This window comes from Lepidochelys kempii, chromosome 17 (assembly GCF_965140285.1).
Source record: "Lepidochelys kempii isolate rLepKem1 chromosome 17, rLepKem1.hap1, whole genome shotgun sequence".
In the NCBI taxonomy this organism is placed as follows: Eukaryota; Metazoa; Chordata; order Testudines; family Cheloniidae; genus Lepidochelys; species Lepidochelys kempii.
Genome location: NC_136396.1, coordinates 3,285,557 through 3,310,126, shown reverse-complemented (window position 1 = coordinate 3,310,126; position 24,570 = coordinate 3,285,557). Strand labels below are relative to the sequence as shown.

At 50.8% G+C, this 24,570-nt stretch overlaps 2 protein-coding genes across 10 annotated transcripts in view; one reads left to right on the top strand and one right to left on the bottom strand.

Moving 5' to 3' along the window:
- The window catches only part of ZSWIM7 (zinc finger SWIM-type containing 7), a 29,771-nt gene extending 18,585 nt beyond the window's left edge, over nucleotides 1-11,186 (top strand). For 5 of the 9 annotated variants that reach the window (XM_078849276.1, XM_078849275.1, XM_073315899.1 and 2 more), the window contains one exon: nucleotides 820-1,154. In XM_078849276.1, coding sequence (XP_078705402.1) covers nucleotides 820-1,056 — 237 coding nt within the window. In that variant the 3' untranslated portion in view covers nucleotides 1,057-1,154. Of the gene's footprint in view, nucleotides 1-819; nucleotides 1,155-8,181 lie in introns of those variants that run through there. The other 4 variants (XM_073315896.2, XM_073315901.2, XM_073315897.1 and 1 more) reach the window with 4 other exon arrangements.
- ADORA2B (adenosine A2b receptor) lies at nucleotides 2,646-24,256 on the bottom strand. The gene is made up of 2 exons (XM_073315893.2): nucleotides 23,106-24,256; nucleotides 2,646-6,628 (listed from the first exon to the last, which is right to left on the bottom strand). The coding sequence occupies exons 1-2, from the start codon at nucleotides 23,444-23,446 to the stop codon at nucleotides 5,938-5,940; spliced, it is 1,032 nt and encodes a 343-aa protein (XP_073171994.1). The 5' UTR covers nucleotides 23,447-24,256; the 3' UTR covers nucleotides 2,646-5,937.
- Nucleotides 24,257-24,570: the final 314 nt, after the last annotated feature.

The following is a 24,570-nucleotide window of genomic DNA, read 5'->3' as shown; positions in this document are numbered from 1 at the left end:
GGTTTGCAGTGAAGTGTTACTATTTATGACAGTAAAGATCAGTGGCCTCAGGACTCATTCTCAGGCTGCCTTTGTTATAACCAAGTCTTTAATGGATCCCAAAGGGGAGCCTCCTCTGCACTGAACTTGCCTACAGGAGAGGGGAACAGTCTGTGTGGGGGCTGATGTGGGGATTAGGGTGCAGGGCACAGCAGTGCTTCATAATTCACTTCTCCACAGGGAAGACCCTTCAGTCCTCTGGGTAATATCCTAGAGCAGAAGGCATCTCACATCGGTGAGCTGATAGAGTCAGCAGGAGGCCTGTTGTCTCCATCTCCTGCCCTCCAAATAGAGGGGCCAGGCCCATGGTGTGTTTATATGGGAACCATGTGGCTTTGAGTTGAAAAGACTTGGGCAAGGGCCTGCAGGAGCTAAGCAAGGACGGAAAGACCAGGAATGATCCTGGCTATGGCAGGTGTGGGGCAGTCGGGCCAGGCATTAGTGAGCCTGGGTCTTTCCTGGGACACAGTGTGAGTTGGGCCCTTCAGCCAGCTGTGTGAGCACCAGGGGCACACTGCACACAAGACACCCAGCAGACCTGATGCAGGTAGGAGCCCCAGGCTGGCTGTACCAAAACCTTGGGGTGAACATTGCCTTGATTACACAGTTGACTTGGGCCTGGCTACTGCCTGGGGTAGAATTCTTTACACGCTCTCTAGCTTGTGCCCGTGTTCTCTTTGCTGGGATTGGAACATGTTGGGGTTGGGCCCCAGCCTTGCAGCCAGCCTGCCATTCATGCGTCACCTTTATTGCAAATTTGCTCACATCCGTGTCTTGCAGTGTAAGCACATCCTTGCCATGTACCTCAGCCAGGCCACCGGCACATGCCAAGAGCTATCTGTCTCTGACCAGCAGCTGGCAAGCATCTTACTGGCTGAGGAAGAGGAGGAAGGAAGAAGGACTTTGGACCATGTGCTTACACCCTCTCTCCTGCAACGCCTCCCTGGCTCCTCTGAGGTACATCGACAAGCATTACTAACATCCCTAAGGCGAGCAAGCGTTGATCAAGGCAGTTAGTTTTCCTCCCAAGCTGAATTTAGGCTGGAAATTATTTAGCAGCCATGCACCGTTGTGTTGTAATAAATGTTACGGAGCCTCATAACATGAGGCTGAGATTTTTGTGACTTCCGTGCCCTTCATGTCACCTGCTGCTGTGGTTCCTGCGGGCCTCGAGGATTTGGGGGAGAAGGGCTATGAACACAGAAGTGGCAGCTTTTATGGTGGTTTCTTGGCCCTTCCTCTTACTTCCCTAGTGCAGGGTTGATCTCTTACAGTAGCTTCTTTGCCTCAACACATCTTTTGGGGCTGGCCTTTTACACGTGTACCAGCCCAGATCCATCCGGGCTCTTAAGGGTAAACCAGCAGGTAGAAAAATGTCACTGCTCTCAAGTTAGGCACAGACCCGGTGGTCGTTCCCAGGGGGATGTAGATGCAGCCCTAGTGGGAGGTTTATTGTATCACATGTTTAAATGTTTGGGGCATAAAATCAGAAACTCACAGAACCAGTCTAATTTTACCAAAATTGGCAGAAAGCTTCTAAATACAATTGATAATGCAAGTGTGTACTCCAAATAGTCCTGTATGGAAAGTGGGAAAATATTTAGCCCCCCCCCCGTGTATATTTTATCCATTTTCCCATACTTTTTTGTCTTCAGTTAAAGCAGAAGTCTGTAGTCACGTGAAAGTATGAGCTTGTTTGTACCATGTAATACCTCACAGTATTTGTAGAATGGACTCATTTGAGAAATGCTTTTGTCTGCTATTTTTATGAAGTTATGTAGATAATAAGACTCCTACCCCTTAATTATAAAACATATTTTTGATGGTAGCTGCTCAGCTGGTGACATTAAGCCAAACAATCATATACGATACACTGTTGGCAGAGACCTCCAAAGAAAGCCAGGGAGCTCCCCCATTTAGCACCAAACTCACCTGATCAAGTCCAGGAGCAGGGTTCCTGCTGTGGATCCCTCAGTGAGAGAGGCACCAAGCTCTATAAATGGCAGGGTTCAGCACCCCCACCGCATGGCTGGCTCAGGCAGTTGCCTGACTGGGGGGCTGGCTTCTGAAGTCCCAGTCTTAGCTGCCCAGCTCTTTCCCGCTTGCGCAGAGCAAGCCTAAGCATCTAACTCAAGCTTTGGGGATCCCAGCATTGTGCTGATGATTTTCTAGGCATCTAAAAGTCCATTCTGAAAATAACTGTTTTGATGTATTACATGGTGCAAACAAGCTCATCCTGTCATGTGACTACAGACTTTGCCTTAAGTGACGGCAGCAGAGTACTGGGAAATACATAAAGTATCTCCCCAGGGGCTAAGTAGTTCCCAACCAGCCCTATTTTGAGTACAGAGTCACGTTATCAACAGTATTTGGAAGCTTTCTGCCAATTTTGGTCAGAATTAAACAATGTTTCTTCAAGTTATAGGCCTTAGTGACACAGTAGGGACAGAGCCACTGCTCTGTCCCATCCCACAGCCAAATGACCCAGAGCCCAACTCCACACTGAGCTTTGGGTCTGTTGGCCGGAGCTCGGTAGGGTGGGGCACCTGGCTATGTCTCACTCGTGCAAGGGTGTGCCCAAAGAAATGACACGGCACAGAGTTAGGTTGTTTTCAGTGGTAAATGTAAGTATTCATTCTGTATCCAAATAACAAAGTTACTGTAACTACACAGCCCAAGTAACATGTGGCGAATACCATCCATCCTATATACATCAGGAACACATGGGTTAAGGGACATGTGAACAGCTACAGACACGGCCAGTGCAGGGTTCCTCTGCCATTTTACTTGGATTCACGTTTTTAGAAATCTTCAGTGCTCTGTTTTTTTTTTTTTCTTTCAAACAACTTATTTAATTAATTAAAAGAACCCCCCAGTGACACATCCCAGCTAGGGAAATGGTGACATCAGCACATGGCAAAGGTCCCTCTGAGTGAGTCTGGCTTGTCGTGGATCCTGGCCTGCAGTGTAAACTGTCACCTACAGATATTCCTTGATCAGTCATTAACTAACTGCTGGTACCCTGCTTTAGTACTTTGCATTATGCTCTCTCTTTCATGCACTCCAGACTGCGATTTGTTTTAAGGAGAAGGAGGCCAGCACTCATGGTTTGTGTTGCAATCACATATTTGGGTTGCAACCCTCCCCGACCCACAGGTGAGACTCTGGCTGTTCCCTTCCATGATTAATAGGAGCAATACGGCCAAAGACAATAGAGAAGTTGAAATGAGATGAGTCCTCCTGAGAAGGCAGGAAGTGGTCACATCTGTTGGACAGACAGGGAGCAAGGAAGTTGCAGCAGAGATGATCTGCAAAGGGAAGGATAAAGACCCGGCCGTAATTTTAACCCTTGTGATACTGGCTGAAGGAGTAACAGGCTGACTGGAGCTAAAGTTGGGACCGGATATTAGTTGATGGCAGCAGGTGCAATACCATCAAAATCACAGTTGGGATTCACTCAGGTTGGGATCTGGCCCTTTGTAGCTGAAGGGCAGCTAAACCTTCTCCTAGCACAACGGATGGTTAGAGTCCGCTAGTCCCAGGAACCCCCAGTCTCACACCTGCTGCCCTATAGCAACCTCCCACATTGAACCCTGTCAGGTCAGAGACTTAGTGTAAGAAATAGGAGGGAATTTTTTCTTATTCCCTGCAGTGCAGTACAAAATAAACTCAAAGAAACAAAGCTGGCTACAGTGTTATTCAAGTACCAATGACAGACAGCTCTAGCCTTCCCATACCTGCCCTCTTCACAGCAACCGCATTGCGAAGAATGGCAGGAGAGGGCTTTGGCTTCCATTTCTGCCGCTCACGTTGATAGCACTTCCTCCCCAACAGACTCCCCCGGGCACAGAGGGGCAGCTCTGAGAACCTACATCCCCATCCCTGTCTCTGAGCATGGGCTGTGCATATGAGCGCTGCCCAGCAGAGACCATATTAAATACACAGGTATGAACTACAGCTCTCTGGTGGTCACATGTCAAGGTACCAAGTGGTTCAGAGATTAAATTTGCCACTTCACTGGCACTTTAAGAACCTTCTCCTAAGGCTCCAGTTTAGAAGAGGGTTGCAGCACCAAGGTGGATACCCAGCCCTTGCGTAAGCCTGTAGTTTCCAGACCTAGCCAGTGGTTTGCCTTGTAACAAGCCAGTTCCTTCTTTCCATTAGCACTGTTACTGGGTATAATTTTTAATGGACCATCTGGAGTCTGGTAGGAAATCCAGCCCTTTTGCCATTTGTGCTCTCCCTGTCAGTGTCATACACTCTCACAGCTGTAGGCTTGAGGCTCTGCCTGTTAAAGTCAGATTTTGGGGAGCGAGGGGGACTAGTTTTACTGGAATTTTTGAGCCCCCTTAGAACAAAAGGCCCCCCCGAAGGGCATACCAGGTATACACTACTGCTCCTTGCACCTTCAATGACAGCTTCAACACATTCAACCCCTTTGGAGCAAATGCCCCATAGTTCTCCCCACCTGTGTGTCATTGTATGTACCACAGTTCACATATTAAATAGGCTTAGTCATTTAAAAACCCCAAAAGCTAGGCTTACAGAGAGTTATTAAGCCTCAGTGCACATTAAGGCTTCTCTGCCCTTCAGTGGAATTATAGAACAGTCAGTGGCCAAGATGGTGCAAATTAGCCCCTGAGCCAGCGCTGTGGGTGTAGCAATTTTTGACCCAGTCTAACCACCCGAGAAACAAACCTTGTGCTCATGTCAGTGCCTGTTCCAAAGGGCTGTGCTGTTCTATGGGGCCGTTGTTTGCACAAGAGCATTCTAACTTAACAGGCAAATTCAATCCCACTCGCGACCTTCAGCTAAACAGACATAAACCTCCCAAAGCTAGGAGACAGGCTTCTCAACATCCTGAACTCACCCCACAGTGCACCGGGAATGCAGCATGGCCCTGGGGGCTGACGGTCATCAGAACAGCAGTTAGACCTAGGGCCAACAGGAGCTGCAGCACTTGAGCGCACAGAGCAGCATCCAGTTGGATCCTGCATGCCTGAAGGCGGCGTGAGCTTTGCCCTTGACTGCAGGGGTAACAGGACCAGCTCTATGGACTTGACCCAAAGCCCATGAATCAGTGAAGTCTTTTTATTGACTTCAGTGGCCACAGATTCAGCCTCAGTGTGAATAGCAGCAGGGTTTGGCTTTTTGGTCAAGTAGCAGGTGTTCACTGCTAGAGCTGGGATACTAAACTCCATGGAGCATGGGGGGGTAGTCAGTCCTATGGAATGGGGGGAGCTCAGGATTGTGAGGCTGCTCTATCTCCTCTCAACTATCAGCCTTCGAGCAGGGCAGTCTTTGAGGAATGAGGCTGGATCACCATTTAACTGCCTTGTTTTCCCATTAACACCAGCAGATCCCTTCTGACTCTGGGTCAGGGCTTCAATTTTACACCAGCATCTGGGCTACATAAGATTATTTCCCATGGGAGAATACTAGCTGCATCAAATAATTGATGGAAAAAATAGGGTATTTACCAAAGTGGCATCAAGTATGTAGAAAATGAACCACCAACAAAAAATCCTTCTGAGTGAGCCAAAAAAAAAAAATAAATAAAATCCAAAAGGCCGGGAGTTGACATGAGCAGCCCAGCTGGGGAAACCCATCCCAGGACATGCGGCTTCCAACATTCAACCTTTGACCTAGAAGGAAATGCAATACAATGACCAGCACTCCATAACTCGAAGGTCAGGAGACAGGGTAAGCAGGGCACTGTCTCCCCAGAAATGTTATTCCCCTATGAGGCGCTAGGTTAAAAAAATATATATTAAAAAAAAATACAGCTGTACAAATATATAGTGTGACTCATCAGAATCCTGGTCTACTGTCCACATAGGCACAAGGGGTGGGGAGGGTTGGGTTGGTCGGGGCCAGGCTACAGGATGACTGGCATGCTCAGATAAATACAGGAGCAGAACTGAGGTTGCTGACAGTCAGGTGCCGGCTGTTGCCATTGGAGCCCTTGGGGACGTCCTCCGTTTTGCAGAGGATGTACTTGGCAAGGATCTTGCGGAAGGTGCAGCGGAAGTCCCTGATCTTGTAGGCGTAGATAATGGGGTTGATGACCGAGTTGGCGTGGGACAGGATGATAGCCATGTACATCACCCAATCAGGCTTCTTGTCCGCAAAGTCCTGGTGGAAGTAGGTGAAGCAGTTCAGGATGTGCAGGGGCAGCCAGCAGAAGGCAAAGAGCCCAACGATGATGGCCAGAGACTTGGCCGCATTGACCTCCTTCTGGAGGGTAGTCCTGGACTTACCCATCAACTCCATCTTCCGCAGCTGCTTGCAGGCCACCATGAATATCTTGACATAGATGCCCAACATGATGAAGAGTGGGAGGAGCACACAGCCAAAGAAGTTGAAATAGACCATGTAGCTCATGGTGACCACATTCTCAAAGAGACATTTGATTAAGCAGCCCTGCTGGGTCTGTGAGCTATTAGTAGAATTCGGGCAGCCAATCTGTTCCAGCCCCGCAGTGGCTCTGTTCCAGCCCATCAGTGGGGTCAGTCCAATCCCAAAGGACAGGAGCCAGAGCACAGCGATGAGCCATCTTGCCCGTTTCCCGGTCACCAGACTCTTGTATCTACACACCAAGAACAAAAACCAAATCACTCCATGAAATAAATGAGCAGTCACAACTCTGAAAGCTTCAATTGCAAGGTAACCCCAGACAAGGCTACAGCAGCTCTACCGCTCCCAACCAGCAAAACCCCATAACTGATCACCTGTGTAGACCAAAGCTGAAACTGTTTGTAGTGATTTTGGGTACCTTTGCAGGGCCTGATTGTCAGCAAGTGCTGAGCACCCACCCTCTGAAAAAAAATCACACCCATTTTTCAGGTGTCTAGGTGGGTATCCACAATTTCTAGGCCTAAATTCTTGGCCTACATTACTAGGGGATAATCCCACCTCTTTGGGGTAACACATGGGATAGTCCTAGCTAAGGGCTTCCAATATTCCCATGCATATGGTGACAGTTTCACACATCCCCTGGCCTCTCCTGTTTCCAAGATCAACTTAGTCCTGAAAATCAGGCGTTATTGTGGCTGCAAACGAACCCTAGAAAGTGGGTCAAGGTGACTTCAGCAGTCCCACTGGGCAGCCCCAGTCAGACTCCAATCCCACTGAGCGACTAGTTAAACCCATCCTAAGCATGCCACTCCCTCTGTGCCTGAGAGGAGGGTAGGGCTTAGGGAAACGAAGATCAGGCTGCATGCAAGGCCTCTTCATCCCCCACCCGACCACATCCATCTCCCTACCTTACACTGTACATGCCAAGGAGGAGTGGATTAGTGCCTGCAGGTGAAGCCCACTGTTGGCGACAGGACAGCTGCACCGTCTGATCCAGTTGGTATGCCGGTGCTTTGTAAGTACACAGTCACTACATAAATGCCTGCAGGTCACAGGCCTAAGGGTCTGTCTGCGCTGCAGTCAGAGGTGTGACTGCACCACACGTAGATACACCCAAGCTAGCTTTGATCCAGCGAGTTTAAACAGCAGCAGCATGAGCTGTCCAGCCCCACCCAGCACCTCGGCTCTGTATCCGGGGACTGGCCCGAGCAGTAGCAAGGTTAACTCCGGTAGGCCGACACGTGCAGCAGTCTCACCTCTGAGTGTAGTGTAGACACACCCTCTGTTGCATCTGGCAGGCCCAGCACTAAGGGCCAGACTTCAAAGGTATTTAGGCACTTGCACCCTTGGGCACCTCTGAAAATCTCACTGGCACTGGACACCCATTGATTTCAATGGGAGTTAGACTCTGAAAAAATCTCATTAGGTGCCTATCTTCATCTTTCTAGCCTTCATTGCTTTTTGGCCTGTACAGACATAACCAGGACTTGATTGCATTACGCTTGTAAAGATTAATTGTGCCACTTGTTAAGCTAATGAAACGATCCTGCAGTAACTAACTGGGTCTTTTCAGTCTGTCCTGTCTCCCATGATCAAAATTTGCCAAGCACCAAAATCAAGTCACTAGTATGATACATAGAGCAGAGGTGACAAGAGCTGATTTAATTCTCACCTCCAACATCTTAGCATGTTCCTATGATGTCTCAGTGGCAGCCCCCGACAGGGGGCCTCAGCGGGCTCTGGGATTAACTGTGTTACCTTGTCTCTCATTACGCCTGTCCCTAGGATGCACTGAAGTGACCCAGGGGATGGAACGGACCCAAGACAACCTGCAGTGGCACAGACAGCTTTTAACTCCATTATACAGGATTTTTGCACTGTCTGATGGAACAGCGTCCAGTCATGTGACATCCCTCCCTAGGGCCCAGCTGCTGAATTAACAGAGGGAGTAGAAATGTGTGGAAACTATGGAAACGGCAAACCCCAAACAATGGGCTCATTGGAGTATGAGCACCATGCTGCAGCCCACACAGTGTTTCTGGGGCTGGATAAACAGACACCCGGAAGGGCTGCACAACTCCAGGAATTGGAAGTGACTGTTGATGGATCGAGTGGAAGGTTTTACAAATGTGGATTTGGGTCCTTGTCCCTGTGGGCTTGCCTCAGCTTCCCCACCTCTCAGAACAGGAGCCATGTCACCTCCCTGCCTCGCGGAGACTGTGGCCTCACATCTGTAAATACATGCAAAGGAAGAGCAGCATAGAGGGGCCTGTCTGCAGAATATAGTCCAAGGCCTGAGTTTTTAAAAGCTGTTGCAAGGCCCAAGTGATTTTGACAGACAAGTTTAGGCTCCAGAGTGCCTAAGTCCCACTGACGTTCAATGAGATTGAGGGTAGGTCTACGTGGCAGTCGGAGGGGTGACTACAGCTCACGTAGACACATCCACACTAGCTTTTGTCTAGATAGCCATTACCAGTAACAGTGAAGCCATGGACGTGAGTGCAGGCTAGCCACTCAAGTACCCAGGGTCCAGGCAGGTTTCTATTAACCGTGCTGGAGCCCATGCTGCCGTGACTTCACTGCTACTGGTATTCTCACCAGCTCAGGTCTACCTGCATGGGCTGCACTCACACCTCCGACTGCAGTGTAAACGTACACTTAGGCTGCTCGGGCCCAGCTCCACAAAGGTATTTAGGCCTCTACTTCCAGCTGCTTAGCTGCCGCCTAACCCCCCTAGGCGCCTATGGTTTTACCGGTCAACATTCACGAAGCTCGGATGGCTAAGAGCTACTCAGAGCCCTAGCCCAAGCTGAAGCCCCAGGGGTGCTGACGCAGGATTCTCAAACTAGGCAGGGAAATCCTGTCTTGCTAGCCAGGCCCAGGCTTATCACTATGCTCTGGAATCCCATTACTGCAAACAAACCTCAATCCCACACCGGAGTCTGGTTCCTCCTAGGGCCCAAGGGAGGAAAGCACTTTACACAGCCTCGTTTCCGCTGCCCCACTAGGGAACCGCTTCTGTCCCACTGAGAACTAGCTTGACAGCCAGATCCCATGAAGACCCAGACAGCAAACGGCCAGCTGCTCTGGGTAGAATTAGAACAGACCCCAAGCTGAGCCCAGAGCTACGGAAAGCCTGCTTTTTTGAGGTATTGGGGGATGGGGGGAGCCTGAGGCAAGAAAGAATCTGAGAGGCCAAGAAGAGTCCTGTGTACAGCCAATTAGGCTGCATTCATAATTTAGCACCCCCTGGCTTGATATGCCCCTCTCTCTGTTCGCTTTGCTCTTGTTTACTCTGGCCTCCTCTCCCCGCCTTTCGGAAGAGAAATGTTCTCATTTTTGGCTGGCTGGGAGGGAGGGGGCCGTGTTCCCACAGAACTGCAGCTGTACATGCTGCATATGAACTGCACAGGAGCAAGCTCTGCGTCCTCGTGGAAGACAGACACACACAGTCCCAGTTCAGCCAGATTTGTCCTGAGTGTACAGGTCAAATACAAACCACCAGGAAACAGCAGTGTCACCCAGGTGTGTCTGGGCTTTAACGTTCTGCTATAGCCTAGAGATTGAAAAGAAGGGATCATCATGCGCTGAAGGAATGTGTACTGCAAGCCATGTACTATACCCATGTCTTCTGCTGCATGAAGCTATCTGGGCTCGATTCTCCTCTCAGTATTGCCCACTAACTTCCCAGTACCCCAGATGGCTCAGTAATTACTGCCCGTTTCACAGATGGAATAAACAGGACCAGTGACTTTATGTCCAACATTTCCAAAAGTACCCACTAACTCGGAGTGCCGTCATGGTGGTGCCCCACTGGGAGACCCCAGCTGTGGTTCCGAGAGCTGGGCACTTTCTGTGTTTGTTTGGATCAGCAGTCTGATGAAAAGCGATCGAGCCCACAGTGTAAATTCCTGTTCTCCAACCTGGAACAGCTCTATGGGGAGATCTCAGCACTCTTCCGAGGGGAGAGCATACAGTGGTCAGGACACTAGGTAGCAGGCTCCTCGGTTCTGTTCTTGATTCTGCTGCTTACTCAACTGTGTGACCCTGAGCAAGTCACTTAGCCTCAGTTTGCTCCTCTGACCCAGCTCCCATGGGTGTTGTGAGGTTTATTGTAATAACCGAGGGGAATGGGGCTTGTACAGGTGGAGAGAACATGGGAGTCAGGGGTGGTTTGCAGCACAGCGCTCCCCAAGTCCTACTTGTCTCTCTCCAAACAAATTAGGCTGGGTAATGAAAAGCAGACATAGCCCATCAACCAAAGGGTCTTGAAACCCAGTGAGCCATGAGACCACTGACCTACACGCTGTTTCTGGGCATGTGACGTTAAGTACTGTCACTTCCTGAAAACATACCCCAGATGAGTCCTGCCAAAGGTTTGTAAAGTGAATTAAGCAGCTGCTTATCTTGCTGAGAAGTTGCAACCATGGCTTGTTTATTTGAGCGCTGCTCATTCTTAACCAGAAGAGAAACACGATTGTGGCCAAAACCAGATTTAACCAGAGCCCTCTTGCCAGTGCATGGAAGAGAATGGAAAACGTACTGACTGCATGAGCCAGAACAGAACAATGCCAACAGCTGCAGGCCGCATAGGCTCAGGAAAGAGCTGGTAGCAGTTACACCAGAGGCAGCCGCTCATGGTGAGCCCTCTGCCCCTGGAGCGAACTCTTCATTCTGCTGGTGGGTGGTGCAGGACTGACTGTAAGTAACACGGTGTTCTTGCTGCATTGCCTTGTTGTGTTTAGGCTGATAAAACCTGATTCTGTTCCGATTGCAGGAGCAGCACTGTACATGTGCCATCCGTGAGCATTTGTGCGAGGAAGTTGTGTCATTCAGATGCTGGTGAGAAGCAGACACAAACAGGGCATGATTACAGTGTTCCCTCTACTTTTTTACATCCATGTGCGGAATGAATATTGTTATGTGCACCAATATGGAGGTGATGTGTGGTGGGGATGGGGCCGAGGGGTTCAGAGTGTGGGAGGGGGCTCAAGGCTGGGGCAGAGGGTTGAGGTGCAGAGGAGTGTGAGGGGTCTCACTGGAGGTGCGGCCAGGGATGAGGGGTTCAGACTGCCCCGGGGCTGTGGAGGGGAGAGAGGACTCCCCCCAGCCCTCTCTCACCATGGCAGCTCCAGGGCCGGGAGAGAGGTGCCTCTCCCCACCACAGCCCTGCATGCCCCCTACCTCTCCTCTCCAGTCCAAGCCCCTGTGGCTGTGCGCCTGCACGACTCTTGACAGCCTGCTCCACGGCTGCGCAGCTTAGAGGGAACTTAGGGCGTGAATGGGGCCAAAGCAAAGTCATGAAATGTTCAGGGTCAAAATGTTTTTCACTGATCACCTAGGTTCAGTCTTAATTGACAGACTAGACAGATATTTCAATGGACCTCAGCAAGGTCAGTTGCAATCCTAACCTGGATTTACTCCCCCTCCCCCACCCATATTTTCAAGGAAGCCTTTAGATATGTATTTCCCACAAAAAAACAAATCTCTACAGTCCTCATTGGACAAAGGCCTAGATCCTCACAGGTATTTAGGCACCTAACTCCCACCAAGATCAAATCCCTTTGAAGGTCTGGGCCAAAGCACTTGAGGACAGTGACTTCAGTGGAAGATAAGCACATACTTAAAGGTAAGGCCAAGCCTGAGATCAGGATACAGGTGTTTTATTTCTTTCAGAACAGTTGTCGGCAGCCCGTTGCCCAGGAACAACTCTAGACTAACAACCCAATATGCTCACAACCCCACACTAACCAGCAAGTACCCAGGCACAATGGAGGGGGGGGAATAACTGTAGGAAAACTGATTTTGGATTGAGGTTTCTTCTGAGAACTAGAAGCAGGAAGGGGCCAGGGGTGTCCCAAGCTCTGAAAACTCCTTTAACAGGCTCCGATCAAATCCCCTTCTCTTTTTGAGGTTTGCTATTATTACACAGAGAAGTAAATTTACTCACCTAAAGCTGCTCAATTAACCCACAGCAAATATTGGAACTACTTGATGTCTCTGCCTAGAAGTAACGAGTTATTGTAATGTCAATATTAGCTGGTTATTTAAGAGTGATAATTGCGGTTAAACAACCTGGCAATAGATTGGTTCCTTTTACGCAGCTAGGTAGGTTTAATAATCAATTAGTAGATAATTAGCTCTGCCACTGTTCAATGATATGGACACATTGCTGGACATGTCAACACCATCCCCAGCCACTGGGATCATCCTGCTGTCATTCAGCATCTCAGCTCCGCCCTCGAACCAGTAACGGCACCTCTCACACTGCTGCCACCTTTGCTACAGCGCCTAGTTTGGTGAAGAGCATTTTCTCTGTGGCATAAGGGAACCAGCATCTCACCTGCATATGGCTCCTACACCATCAGGAGCTGCCTGACAGATGGCGAAAGCGGTTTATTTCACTAGTCGTTTCCCAGTTAAATGGCCCCGGTTTCACTTTGTCACATCCCTGGGGCAAAGTGCATTTGCTTTCACAGACCAGCTCGGGCCCACTGGTGACGCCACATAGGAGAATCTATCCCAGAACAGACCGCTAGGTCCTGCCAAAGACACCTGTCCATGTCCTTGGAGTGAATCTGCTGAGTATGTAACACTGAGATTGGCAAAGACAGAACCTGCGGCAGACTAATAGGTCTGATTGTTTAATTTGTCCAGCAGCACAGGCTGCATTGCCAGCTGGCTGCTGTGCTTTGGTACATCACACTGAACGATGATTAATTATTTCTACTGCAGCAGGAGCCCCAGTTGTGCAACGGACCCATTGTGCTAGGTGCTGTACAAAGAGAACCCTCCAAATGCTCAGGAGCAGGAAGACTGGATGGAAGGTGACTAAGCCAGCACCCCCAGGTCCCTCAGCATTGCACTAATCAACCCTGTCACACCCTGCACACCAAACTACCAATAGGCACTCTGGGCTAGTGCATTGAGAATAGTGCTCAACCACCACCTCGCTGTGCGACCAAGAGCAAGTCACTTGGCCTCTGTGCCTCCATTTCCCCTTCTGTAAGGTGGGTGTGATGAGGAAAAAAAATTAATGTTTGTAAAGCACCAGGCAGGGGCTGGCTATTGTATTTCTGAAACTCCTTGGGGTAGGAGGCTGGGTCTTCCTAGGGGTTTGTACTGTGAGCCTCCGGGTGCTACCCTAACAAAAAGCAGGAGCCGGTTTGAGCCTTGTCAAGGGTACAGCTTCCACCAGGGAATGATGTCTCCAAAAAACCCTAGCTTAGGCCATTGGCTTTAATCAGGTCTTCCTGCAGCCTCTGTTCCAAGAGCCGTGGCAGCAGAGCTGGGGAGGTTGTGCTGGTGCAGAGCATCAGAGGACGTGATTTGTTTAAACATTTGCTTCGTTTTTCGAACATGGAGCCCCGTTTTTAAGTACCCGGGTTAATTGTTCCACCCCGAGTTCTCCCTGACCATGCTGGAGCGTTCCAGGCTCATTAATCACCACAGTAACAGAGCCTCCCGCTCAACCCCCTGCAGCTCCAGCCTTGGCCTCTGGGTCATCCATGGCCCAGGAAGGGGATGGGCTCCTGCCCTTACATGCTTTGACTAAGCCCAAGTCTACACTAGAAACCTTTGCCAATACACTAACTCCTTGCTTAAGGCTGCAGTGATGTTCCTGAAAAATGCTACTTTAAGTGAAACGATGTTAAGCGAATCCAATTTCCCCATAAAAAATTAATGTAAATGGGGGGGTTAGGTTCCAGGGAAATTTTTTTTGCCAGACAAAAGAGTCTCTCTCTCTCTCTCACACACACACACAGTATAAGTTTTAAACAAACAATTTAATACTGTCCACAGCAATGATGACTGTAGCTTGGTTGAGGTGGTGGAGTCAGAGGGGGGATATTTCCCAGGGAATGCCTTACTGCTCAATGATGAACTAGCACTCGGCTGAGCCCTCAAGGGTTAACTCGTTGCTGTTAATGTAGCCTCACACTCTACAAGGCAGCATGAATGGAGGGAGGAGACACTGGGTGGCTGCCGCACAGGGAACTTAGGGGAGCTGATGGGGGGCTGCCGGCCCACCCTGGTTCCAAGCACCCACCAGCTCGCTCCAACGGGCTGCTCTTCCTGCAAGCAGTGGACAAAGCATACAGCTGACAAACAACCTTATAAGGGAGCATTGCGCAACTTTAAATGAGCATGTTCTCTAATTGATCAGTGACGTAACAATGTTAACCAGGACAGTGAGGAGTTACTGTATAGCTCTATGATTTTTTTTACATCTATACTGGCAAAAGCCCTAGCATAAATGCAGTTATATCGCCATCAAAGTCCTTTTTCTGGTTCCGCTCACTGAACCAGCATACCCAGACCCTGTTTTTACCAGCAGAACGGTGTCTGCAGTAGGAGGGTTTCCTTTTCAAGTGGAAAACTAGCCTGCCCCGATGTCTGCTCCAGGCACCTGCCCCATTGAGCAAACACTGTTTGGAGCAGAGAAGAGCTCCTTGGTGGAAATCGCTGCTTTTCAGATCTGTGCTAGGAGTTTGCACTGGAGGAGTGACACTGATTGCTGCCCACTGATAATCCCCAGCGGTGCAGACGAGACCTTAGACTGAGCAGTTCCAGTCTCTGACAATCCAGACAGCAAGTCACAAACGTCTCAGTGTGGAGACAAGACTGTCCCTGTCAAAGTGACATTGCTGAGCCTCAAGAACACAATGCTGCACAGAGACAGCAACGACGGAAGACAGACCCTGGAGTCAAACTCAGCCCTGCTCTAGCTCCATAGACCTGGGTGCACTAAACTCTGTGGAGATAAACAGTGCTCTCCTCTCCTCTGAGAGCATCTCTCCCTGCCCATGTGGTCCAACGCTGATATCAGGAGTGGCAACTTGGAGGGGGGAAACAAGCCACTTTTTTCTTTTAACAGGAAAAGAATCTGAAGTGGGAGTGAGTGTGGAGAAGCACTGTCTAGTGGTCAAAGCACAGACCCAGGAGGGAGGAGGCTCTGCTGTTTGATCTCGGGCAAATCACTTCTCCTCTATCCCCATGTTACACACGGGGGAGCAATGACATGTCCCTGCCTTGCATGTGGGAGGTGAGGCCTAATGCAGTAAGAGCCTTTGAGAGTCTTGGATGGAAGGTACAATCAGCACATTAAGTATTATGGTTATTAAGATCCATTTCCCCAGGCTCTGCCACTTGGGCGCAAGTTCCTGTAGCAGCTCAGACCAAGACTTTTTACCCATAATTCCTTATAACCAGGGGATAGGAGCCGATGTAACACGCAGACGGAGCTGGAACAAGACCATGCATTATGCTGTCAAGCACAGCTGGACTGAGAGATACAGAGGCTCTGCATGGAAGAGCCTGCCCCAGCTCTGGCTTAGACAGCCTAGAGAACACACCCAAGCCCTCCCACATGCTCCTAGCACCATTGCGCAAGAACGGGGCGGGCACTGTGGGCACTGACATGGGAATGAGATCACCCAGCCTTTCAAGCAAAGAGACAGTGGAAGCCACAGCCTGAAGCGGAAGCTAATGTTCGCCATGGGAACAAGTAGGGGCAGGTAAGAATCACATGCGAAGCAGTGCACTGATCACTCCCAGCTCCCATCGGCACTCCAAAGATCTGGCCCCCATGTGTTTAACTTTGCCATTGCCCCCAATAACTGCTGAGCTTACGAAGGAATATAGGACAAATCTAATGTACTTTTCACCACTGCTGTTCCATCTGTCTGTGCTTGGGCCAGGATGGACCAACAGGTCAGATCAGTCAGTGAACACCCGCTAAATCGACTGCAGATTGCTCTCCTGTCGACATCGTGTAGTGTGGACCCCGTGGTAGGTAGATCTAAGCTACGTCAATTTGAGTTACGCTATTCACGTAACTCAAATTGCGTAGCTTAGATTGAATTTCCCCTGTAGTGTAAACAAGGCCCTAGACAAGTTAGATATCTTCAAGTCACCAGGGCCTGATGAAATGCATCCTAGAATAAAGGACCTGACTGAGGAGATATTTGAGCCATTAGCAATTATCTCTGAAAAGTCATGGAAGACGGAAGAGATTCCAGAGGACTGGAAAAAGGCAAATATAGTGCCCATCTATAAAAAGAGAAATAAGGACAGCCCGGGGAATTACAGACCCGTCAGCTTAACTTCTGTACCCGGAAAGATAATGGAGCAAATAATTAAGCAATCAATTCGCAAATATCTAGAAGATAAGTAACAGTCAGCATGGATTTGTCAAAAACAAATTGCATCAAACCAACCTGATAGCTTTCTTTGACAGGGTAACAAGCCTTGTGGATTCGGGGGAAGCAATAGATGTGGTATGTCTTGACTTTAGTAAAGCTTTTGATACAGTCTCACGTGACCTTCTCATAAACTTGGGAAATGCAGCCTAGATGGAGCTACTATAAGGTGGGTGCAAAACTGGCTGGAAAACTGTTCCCAGAGAGTAGTTATTAGTGGTTCACAGTCATGCTGGAAGGGCATAACAAGTGGGGTGCCGCAGAGATCCGTTCTGGGTCCAGTTCTGTTCAATATCTTCATCGGTGATTTAGATAATGGCATAGAGAATACACTTACAACGTTTGCAGACAATACCAAGCTGGGAGGGGTTGCAAGTGCTTTGGAGGATAGGATTATAATTCAAAATGACCTGGACAAACTGGAGAAATAGTCTGAAGTAAAGAGGATGAAATTCAGTAGGGACAAATGCAAAGTACTCCACTTAGGAAGGAACAATCAGTTGCATATATACAAAATGGGAAAAGGCTGCCTAGAAAGGAGTACTGCGAAAAGTGATCTGGAGGTCCAGGACCACAAGCTAAATGAGAGTCAACAGTGTAACACTATTGGGCAACGGGGTGGATCACTTGATTACCTGTTCTGTTCATTCCCTCTGAAGCACCTGGCATTGGCCACTGTCAGAAGACAGGATACTGGGCTAGATGGACCTTTAGTCTGACCCAGTATGGCCATTCTTACGTTTTATGGGATGTATTAGTAGGAGCATTGTAAGCAAGACACGAGAAGTAATTCTTCCTCTCTACTCCACACTGATTAGGCCTTAACTGGAGTATTGTGTCCAGTTCTGGGCGCCGCATTTCAGGAAAGATGTGGACAAATTGGACAAAGTCCAGAGAAGAGCAACAGAAATTATTACAGGCCTAGAACACATGACCTATGAGGGAAGATTGAAAAAATTTAGTTTGTTTAATCTGGAAAAGAGAAGACTGACAGGGGACATGATAACAGTTTTCAAGTACAGAAAAGATTGTTACAAGGAGGAGGGACAAAAAAAATCTTCTTCTTAATGTCTGAGGACAGGACAAGAAGCAATGGGCTTAAATTGCAGCAAGGGAGGTTTAGGTTGGACATTAGAAAAAACTTCCTAACTGTCAGGGTCGTTTTAAGCCCTGGAATAAATTGCCCAGGGAGGTTGTGGAATCTCCATCATTGGAGACTTTTAAGAGCAGGTTAGACAAACACCTGTCAGGGATGGTTTAGATAATACTTAGTCCTGCCATGAGTGCAGGGGACTGGACTAGATGACCTCTCGAGGTCCCTTCCAGTTCTATGAATACAGCTAGCACACCACCATTCCTTTAGTCAGGCTTTGAAAAGACCTCCCTGACTTGCTCTCGCTCTAGGAAGATTCCCACTCCTGGAGCCCGACTGTGTGGCTGACCGTGTCTAAGTCTGCAGGGCTGGAAGGGGCGAGAACAAAGGAGCTAGAGCCATGTATGACCCTCACTGCTGTCAGTGTGCTACTCACTGCCCCCTGGCCTGCTGATGCCTTCAGACACCGACTCTCAGTGCCCAGTTGGTGCCCAAGGCAGTGAGTTAACCACTCCAAACCTCACAGCAGCATGCAAAGAACTCAGATCTTCTTGCTACAACAGCACAGATCCCCTGCTGCTTGAGTGAAAGGAACAGCCATTAGCTATTAGCAGTAGGGGAATTATGATACACAGCTGAGTGAGTTTGATTCCAGCCTGTAAGGGGCAGTGCAGCACCTACACATTGCCGACACACCATTTCCCACTACAGCCAAGCAAGGAGCAGAGTGGTCAGAAGGATGCCAGAGCAATAGATAATCCAAGTCCTTCCCCTAGCCAGGGGAGGATCTAGTCAAACAGCACATTAAAAAGCCTCAGGAAAGGTCTCATCTAGTCCTGGCTACCCACAAAAACAGCAGGCATCTGGGCCTTCTAGCTCCCAGCACAGCCCTCTGCATGCCAGCCCCATGACCAGTCCATCCTGCACAGAGCCCTGACCAGCATCCCACACGGCCTAGTTACACCTCGGGTGGGCACAGTTTAGCAGCGGGAATCTCCTTGCATTCCAGCTGGCTGGGGAAGCCCTAGGAATCAGGTACCTCCCTCCCATGACTAGATCTGGCATTGCTCAAACCCTGCAGTGCCCCAGGGCATGACTCCAAGCAGGGGCCAGATCCTGAAGCTGTCTTGATGGGCCAGCTGAGCAATGAATGGCAAGTGGCCAGTGACCAGGTGCTGCCCAATGACTGTGATGAACCCACAGGGACATGGTGGGAGTCATCCCAGATGGACTCTACCTCAAACATGTCTGTGATCCATGGTACTGTCAGGGGTGGGAGTGAGCGTGACAGAGAATGCAGCATGCACCGGCAAGTGTGACTGTGCCAGGGGAGTATGTGTGCGGATATGCGAGTGTCTGCGTATGTGAGCGTGGGGAGTAGCTGGGTGAAGGCAAGGCTTTCTCTGCTCTGGGCCTAGATGTGCAGTTCACTCCATTAACCTGGCGGTCCTACAAACAGAATTACGGGGCAAAGGGAAGATGCCACAAGATGGACTGGCAGGTTATTTGTGGCTCCTGCCATGGGGTTGACGTCACTAACAGGATCAGCAGCAATAATCTGCTCTTTAGCACTTGCAAAGCCCCTGAGCCAGTCTCTGAATTGGAAAGCAGGCTGGGGAGGGAAGAGAGTGCACCTCTAAGACACAGCTGGGGCTGCTAATTCCTGGCACATCTGCTGCACCCTGCTGGCTGCTTGGTGCGGGAGGCTGTGGCCGTTGACAGAGCGAGCTGTTCTGCGCTCTCTCACCATCCCAAAGTCTGTGCTGGGGATTTAAAAGGGACATGGCAGAGCAGTCACAGGGGACACATTTCTTCTGTGCTTCATGCCCAGCTCTGCCCCTGCAGCCTGTGTGACTCCTCTCCTCGCCGTGCAGCTGTCTGGGCCTGCAGACGCACAGTGTGATGTCCAGGGGCAGCGACCAGGCTGACCAGCAACTTCGTGGTACTGAGATATCCTGATCAGATCAATATGAGGTGTCCATGTTCTGCTGGGAGTGGAGCTGACCCCAAACACGGAGCCTTGTCTTCCTACATTCCAGCTGGGAAGGGCTGCTAGGATCTACACTGAGGAAGAACAGGACTGGCACAAACTTCCCCACAGAAACCAGCAAACTCCTGCCGATGGGCTTTACGCACTTGCCTGCTCCTTGTGTAGAGCACAACCTGCATGGGTGCTAGGTAGCCTGGGCTTGCCCCTGTTGCCAGATGTCCTAGGTTCAGGACATTCAGGAGGAAAGGTGCTTCCTGCAATACCCAGCAAGGCTGGGGCAGAAAGAGGAACAAGACGCCCTCCCACAGTGACAGCAGGCAGGCACACAGGAAGGGGAAGAAGGAAGAACAAGCCCACTTGCCAGAAGCCACCATGCGTGTTTTAAGCAAAGCAACCAAGCAGATGAGCACCCTCCGCCCTTCCCATGCGAATGAACAAAGGACAAACTCCAAACTCTGCAGCCCACTCAGTCCTTGGCTTCTGCCACCGGGGAGGTGCGTAGTGCCCATTGCGTTGCTGGCATGGACACTTGTCCACTGAGACAGAACACGTCATTTCACATGATCCACCAAACAGGATGGCCTTTAAGGAAATGGTTGGCACCCAATCCAGAGATAAAAGACTTCACTGAGCTCCGGAGTCACTCCCCTGGACAAGCCTTTTAGCTGGAAATACAGCTCCCCGCAAGTTCATTCCCCTGTAATTTAACAGCCAACTTTCCGTTTCCACAACAAAACTCTCCTTCAAAAAACAGCATGTGTGTCTAACTAGCACAGCTGCTTGGACCAGGTCTCACTCACTTCACCCCAGAGCCACTGCCTAGGAGATTTCCCTAAACCTTGTAACCAAGGCCCCTGGATCTCAGCTCAGAGAGGTGCATAAACCCAGTCCTGACCCAGCCTGGAGTTGCACCATAAACCTGCTGCAAATAGAGAAGAAAAACAAACAAAAAGAGGGAGAAGAAATATTTTCCTTGTCATCAGTTGTCAGAAATGTTTTCCATCTACACACCCAGGATCGGGCTCGCAATAATCCCCCAAGAACATCTGCTCTGTTACGTTCAGCTGAACTTCCACCTGGGGCAGCAATTGTATTCACACCTGCTCAACTTCCTCAGCCAAGCGCCACAGAAAAGAGTCGCGGTACACAGACAGCGAGTAGAATGAACAGCCCACACTGCAGCGCCTCGCGCGCCATGGGTGGTTTGAGTAACCGTCTGGCTGAAAAGAGCCATCAGACTCCCTTGCAGCTGCTCCCGTGCTCTGGGTCAATTTAGAAAAAAATAAATAAATGGAGCAGACATCGAACCATTGTCTGAAGCCAAAAACCAATTTACTCAGATTACCCCCGTGGCTGGAAGGTAAATGATTAGCCGGTTTCAGATGAGCTGACAAGGATTCAGATGCTTCTATCCAGAAGTACTAAAGCTTCAGATCTGTCCCCAGCTCCAGTACACGCCATGGAATCAATCTGCTGACGACACATACACCCTCCCTCTGTCCGCCGTTTCCCGAGAGGCTTGTACCTCACCTGCCGGATGATTCATGAATGTTTGTCACGCGCACTGAGATTCTCTCCGGCAAGGTGGGAGAAAAAGGCGAGTCTGGTTATTCCTTTTAAAGTTATGTCGGAGAGCATGTTTTACTCGTGAAAATGAGACACTGGAAACAAGCAGAGTGTAGGCAGAAAAGAGCCACAGAGCTTGGCCAACGCACCTCACTTCAAACCTGCTGCATCCCCTAATGCCCCTACTCGGACCCCCTTCCCCCCAGCTCTTCTCTCCGAACTCCTGCTCCCATTTGCCATTCCAGGCCTGGACTCCCCAACACAGCTCCGCCGATGCCTCGCAAGCCCGACCCAACCCCCGCTCTCCTGGTCCTCATCCCGTCAGACCAATTGCAATGGTGGTTGTGCAGTAGGGACAGGTGAGCCCTCCACAAGACTGAGGCAAGGGACTGGGCATTTCTACGGATAAATGTTTAATCTTGTTAACACCTTCTGGAAGGGATATTCACCCTCGTGCTTCCCAGTTTAAGACAATCTCTGTCAGAAACCAGGGTGACACCTATGCAAGGGTGAGATTATCCCACACCTGCGATTTGTTTCACTTGTGACCCGAAAATCCAGGTTTTGGATGCACTTTTCCAGATGACAGGAGGCTGCTCCACAAACCCATTGTGGAAGCCTCGATAAAGAATATATTTACTGTGCTTTGTCCAGTATGTTCCTCTGTCCCCAGAACTAGTGTGAGACCAATTCAGGTCTCTTGTGATCCAATTTTGATTAGTTTCTTAGTGGTCAATTGGGGGATAAAAGAGGAAAACAAAACCCACACCAATCAATCCTCCTTCAGGCGTTGTGGGTTTCTTTTAAAAAACAGAACCCACATAGTCAGACCCTACGCAACCCTGCACCCCAGGCAGCTGGCCTTTCAGCAGAAGCATATTTGTTCTGGAATAACAGCCTGGTGATCTCAGAACATTGTGTGAACGGGCTAGTGGCTGGGGCTAAGGAAATGTGATTTGCGTATTTCGCCTTCTGTTTGTAGAGTTGATATCTTGTTGGGTTTACAATTTATACATTCACTTCCTTGCTTAAATAAAAAGCAATTATACATAAGAAGTACCTGTGTTCAGCGAGATATGATTTCAGCATTTGTACACTTACTCTCCCTTCCCTTCAACCCAGGGCAGAGAGATCCCTTCTAAACAGCGAAAAACACCAGCCTATTTTGGGCTCAAGGGCAGGTGGAGATTCTGAGCTAGGTGGAAGGTGATAGTTGGACTAAAAAGTAACTCGTAAGCTCACTTATAAGATCACTGGCAGCTCCAACCTCTATAGGCAGCAAGGGCTGAGCTGACCAAGGGAGCCGAGAATTGTTAAAGAACCTATGATAAACGACTCGAGCTATTCTAAAATACGTGGAGAAGCAGGAGAAAGATGTTGGTCTTGTCTTTCATTACTTGGGAGATGCTCAGACACTGCACTGATGGAGAATATAAAAATACCGAGGTGATTAGATAGAGCTATTCCCAGCTCTCCCACGGCCTTGTGGCCTTGGGCACAGAAGATTTTCCAAAGAGCTCCGCTCCCCTTTAGGCACTCAAAACAGGTGGGCAGATTTGCAACCCAACGGGAACGGAGCTCTTTTGAAAGTCTGGCCCTGGGCCCCTGGCAGCCACAGACAAAGCCTCCTGCATTTAAGAACAGAAGAATGGCCCTGCCGGGTCAGACCAATGGTCCATCTAGTCCAGCGTCCTGTCTTCCCATAGCGCCTTCCCCGGCACAGCCCCTGCCTGCCTGCAGTCAGTCCTTGGCTGCTCAGTTCCCCCACCTGTAACACTCTCCTGGCTTCGCACTAGCGGGGTCGGGGCTCGCTAGCGCTGGGCCGTGCAACGCCAAGTGACCACATCCCCTCCCGTACCTGAGCGGGACCTTGATAGCCAGGTACCGGTCGATGGCCACGGCCAGCAGGCTGAAGATGGAGCTCTGGGTCAGCACCAGCACAAAGCAGGCGAAGAAGAGGCAGCTGTGGAAATCCGTGTGGAGGCCAACGCTGATGGTGATGGCAAAGGGGATGGCCAGCAAGCCCACGGCAATGTCGGCCACGGCCAGCGACACCAGGATGTAGTTGGTGGCGTTCTTCAGGGTGCTGTTGATGGCCACGGCCCAGCACACCAGGACGTTGCCCACGATGGAGAGCACGGCGATGATCAGCTCCAGCACGATGTAGACCGTGTCCATCATGAGGGGTGGGAGGCTCATGTGGAGGCGGCTCTGTCCAGGGCGCGGCAGTCCCCAGCGATGAGCAGCCCCGGCCTGGGAGCCCTTACCATGGTCTTTCCCAGGGAGGGGCCCGTCAGTGGGCGGTGGGCGCAGCTCGCCCCTGGCTCCGCCGGGAGGGCATGGTCCCCTTGCGGCTGGGCTCAGCAACGCCCCTGGGAAACACCTGCTGCGCCCTGGAGAGGCAGAACCCCTGGCAGCGCCACCGCTGGGGCTCCCCCTCCACGGCGAGCTGGGCTCCGGGCTCCCCGCGATTGCTCCCCGCTCAGGGAGTCAGGAGCCCAGCTGCGGCGCCCGGCGGGGCGCAGGGGGGTCCCCCCGCCGGGGCATCCCTCGGGGCACGGCTGGTCTCCGGGCGGCGCGGGACCCGCGAGCCGCGGAACTCCCCGAGCGCCCCGGCGCGTTGAGCGAGGGCTGCCAGCGGCGGCTCTCCGGCCGACTCTTGCCCGGCCCCGGGGCGCTGCTCCGGCGGGTGTGTCCGCGGCCGGCCCCGGTGCGAGCGGCTCCTGCGCCCACTTACGGCTCCGCGGCGGCTCGGCTGCTATTTCTGCCCATTGGGGCGGGGGCGGGGGCTGCCGCGCGGGATTGGAGGAAGCGGCACCCGGGCGGGGACCCCTCCGCATTTACCGTAATGTCCCACCGAGGAGTCTCTGCACCGCCGCGGCGCTGGCTGCTTACCCCTGCCCCGCGCAGGTGGCGGGCGTAGACCAGCGACAGCAGCCGGCTACACTCCCCGGCGGCCCCTTGGCTGCTCAGGCTGCAAGTCCCCCCCGGCTCGGATTTCACACTCGGGGGCGCTGCAGCGGCCGGACAGAGCCGCCCAAGGCGGAGGAGGGAGTTGCCCACCTGCCAGCCGGGCGCTGGGGCCTGGGGAGCAGGTTTCCGGGGCAGGGGAAGGAAGGAGTAAAGGAAAGTATGAACAGACTAGAAGTGAGAGTAGGAAAAGGCAAAGCAGAGCTGCTGCGGGTATTGCCTCTGAAGTCAGGCTGGATCCTGAGCCCCGGCTCCAACCACATCATTCAACTCACACTCTCAGGACCAGCTGCACGTCGCTTACCCTGGAGCAGGTTTCTACAGCAACGCCGAGAGAGGCATTTTCTCCTCTT

Bases quoted from the DNA above. Each gene is read 5' to 3' on its own strand.
- ADORA2B (XM_073315893.2), bottom strand. From the start codon at position 23,446: ATGAGCCTCCCACCCCTCATGATGGACACGGTCTACATCGTGCTGGAG. The intron at 6,629-23,105 runs GTACGGGAGGGG...CTTGGTGTGTAG, and splicing joins GCTATCAAGGTCCCGCTCAG to ATACAAGAGTCTGGTGACCG.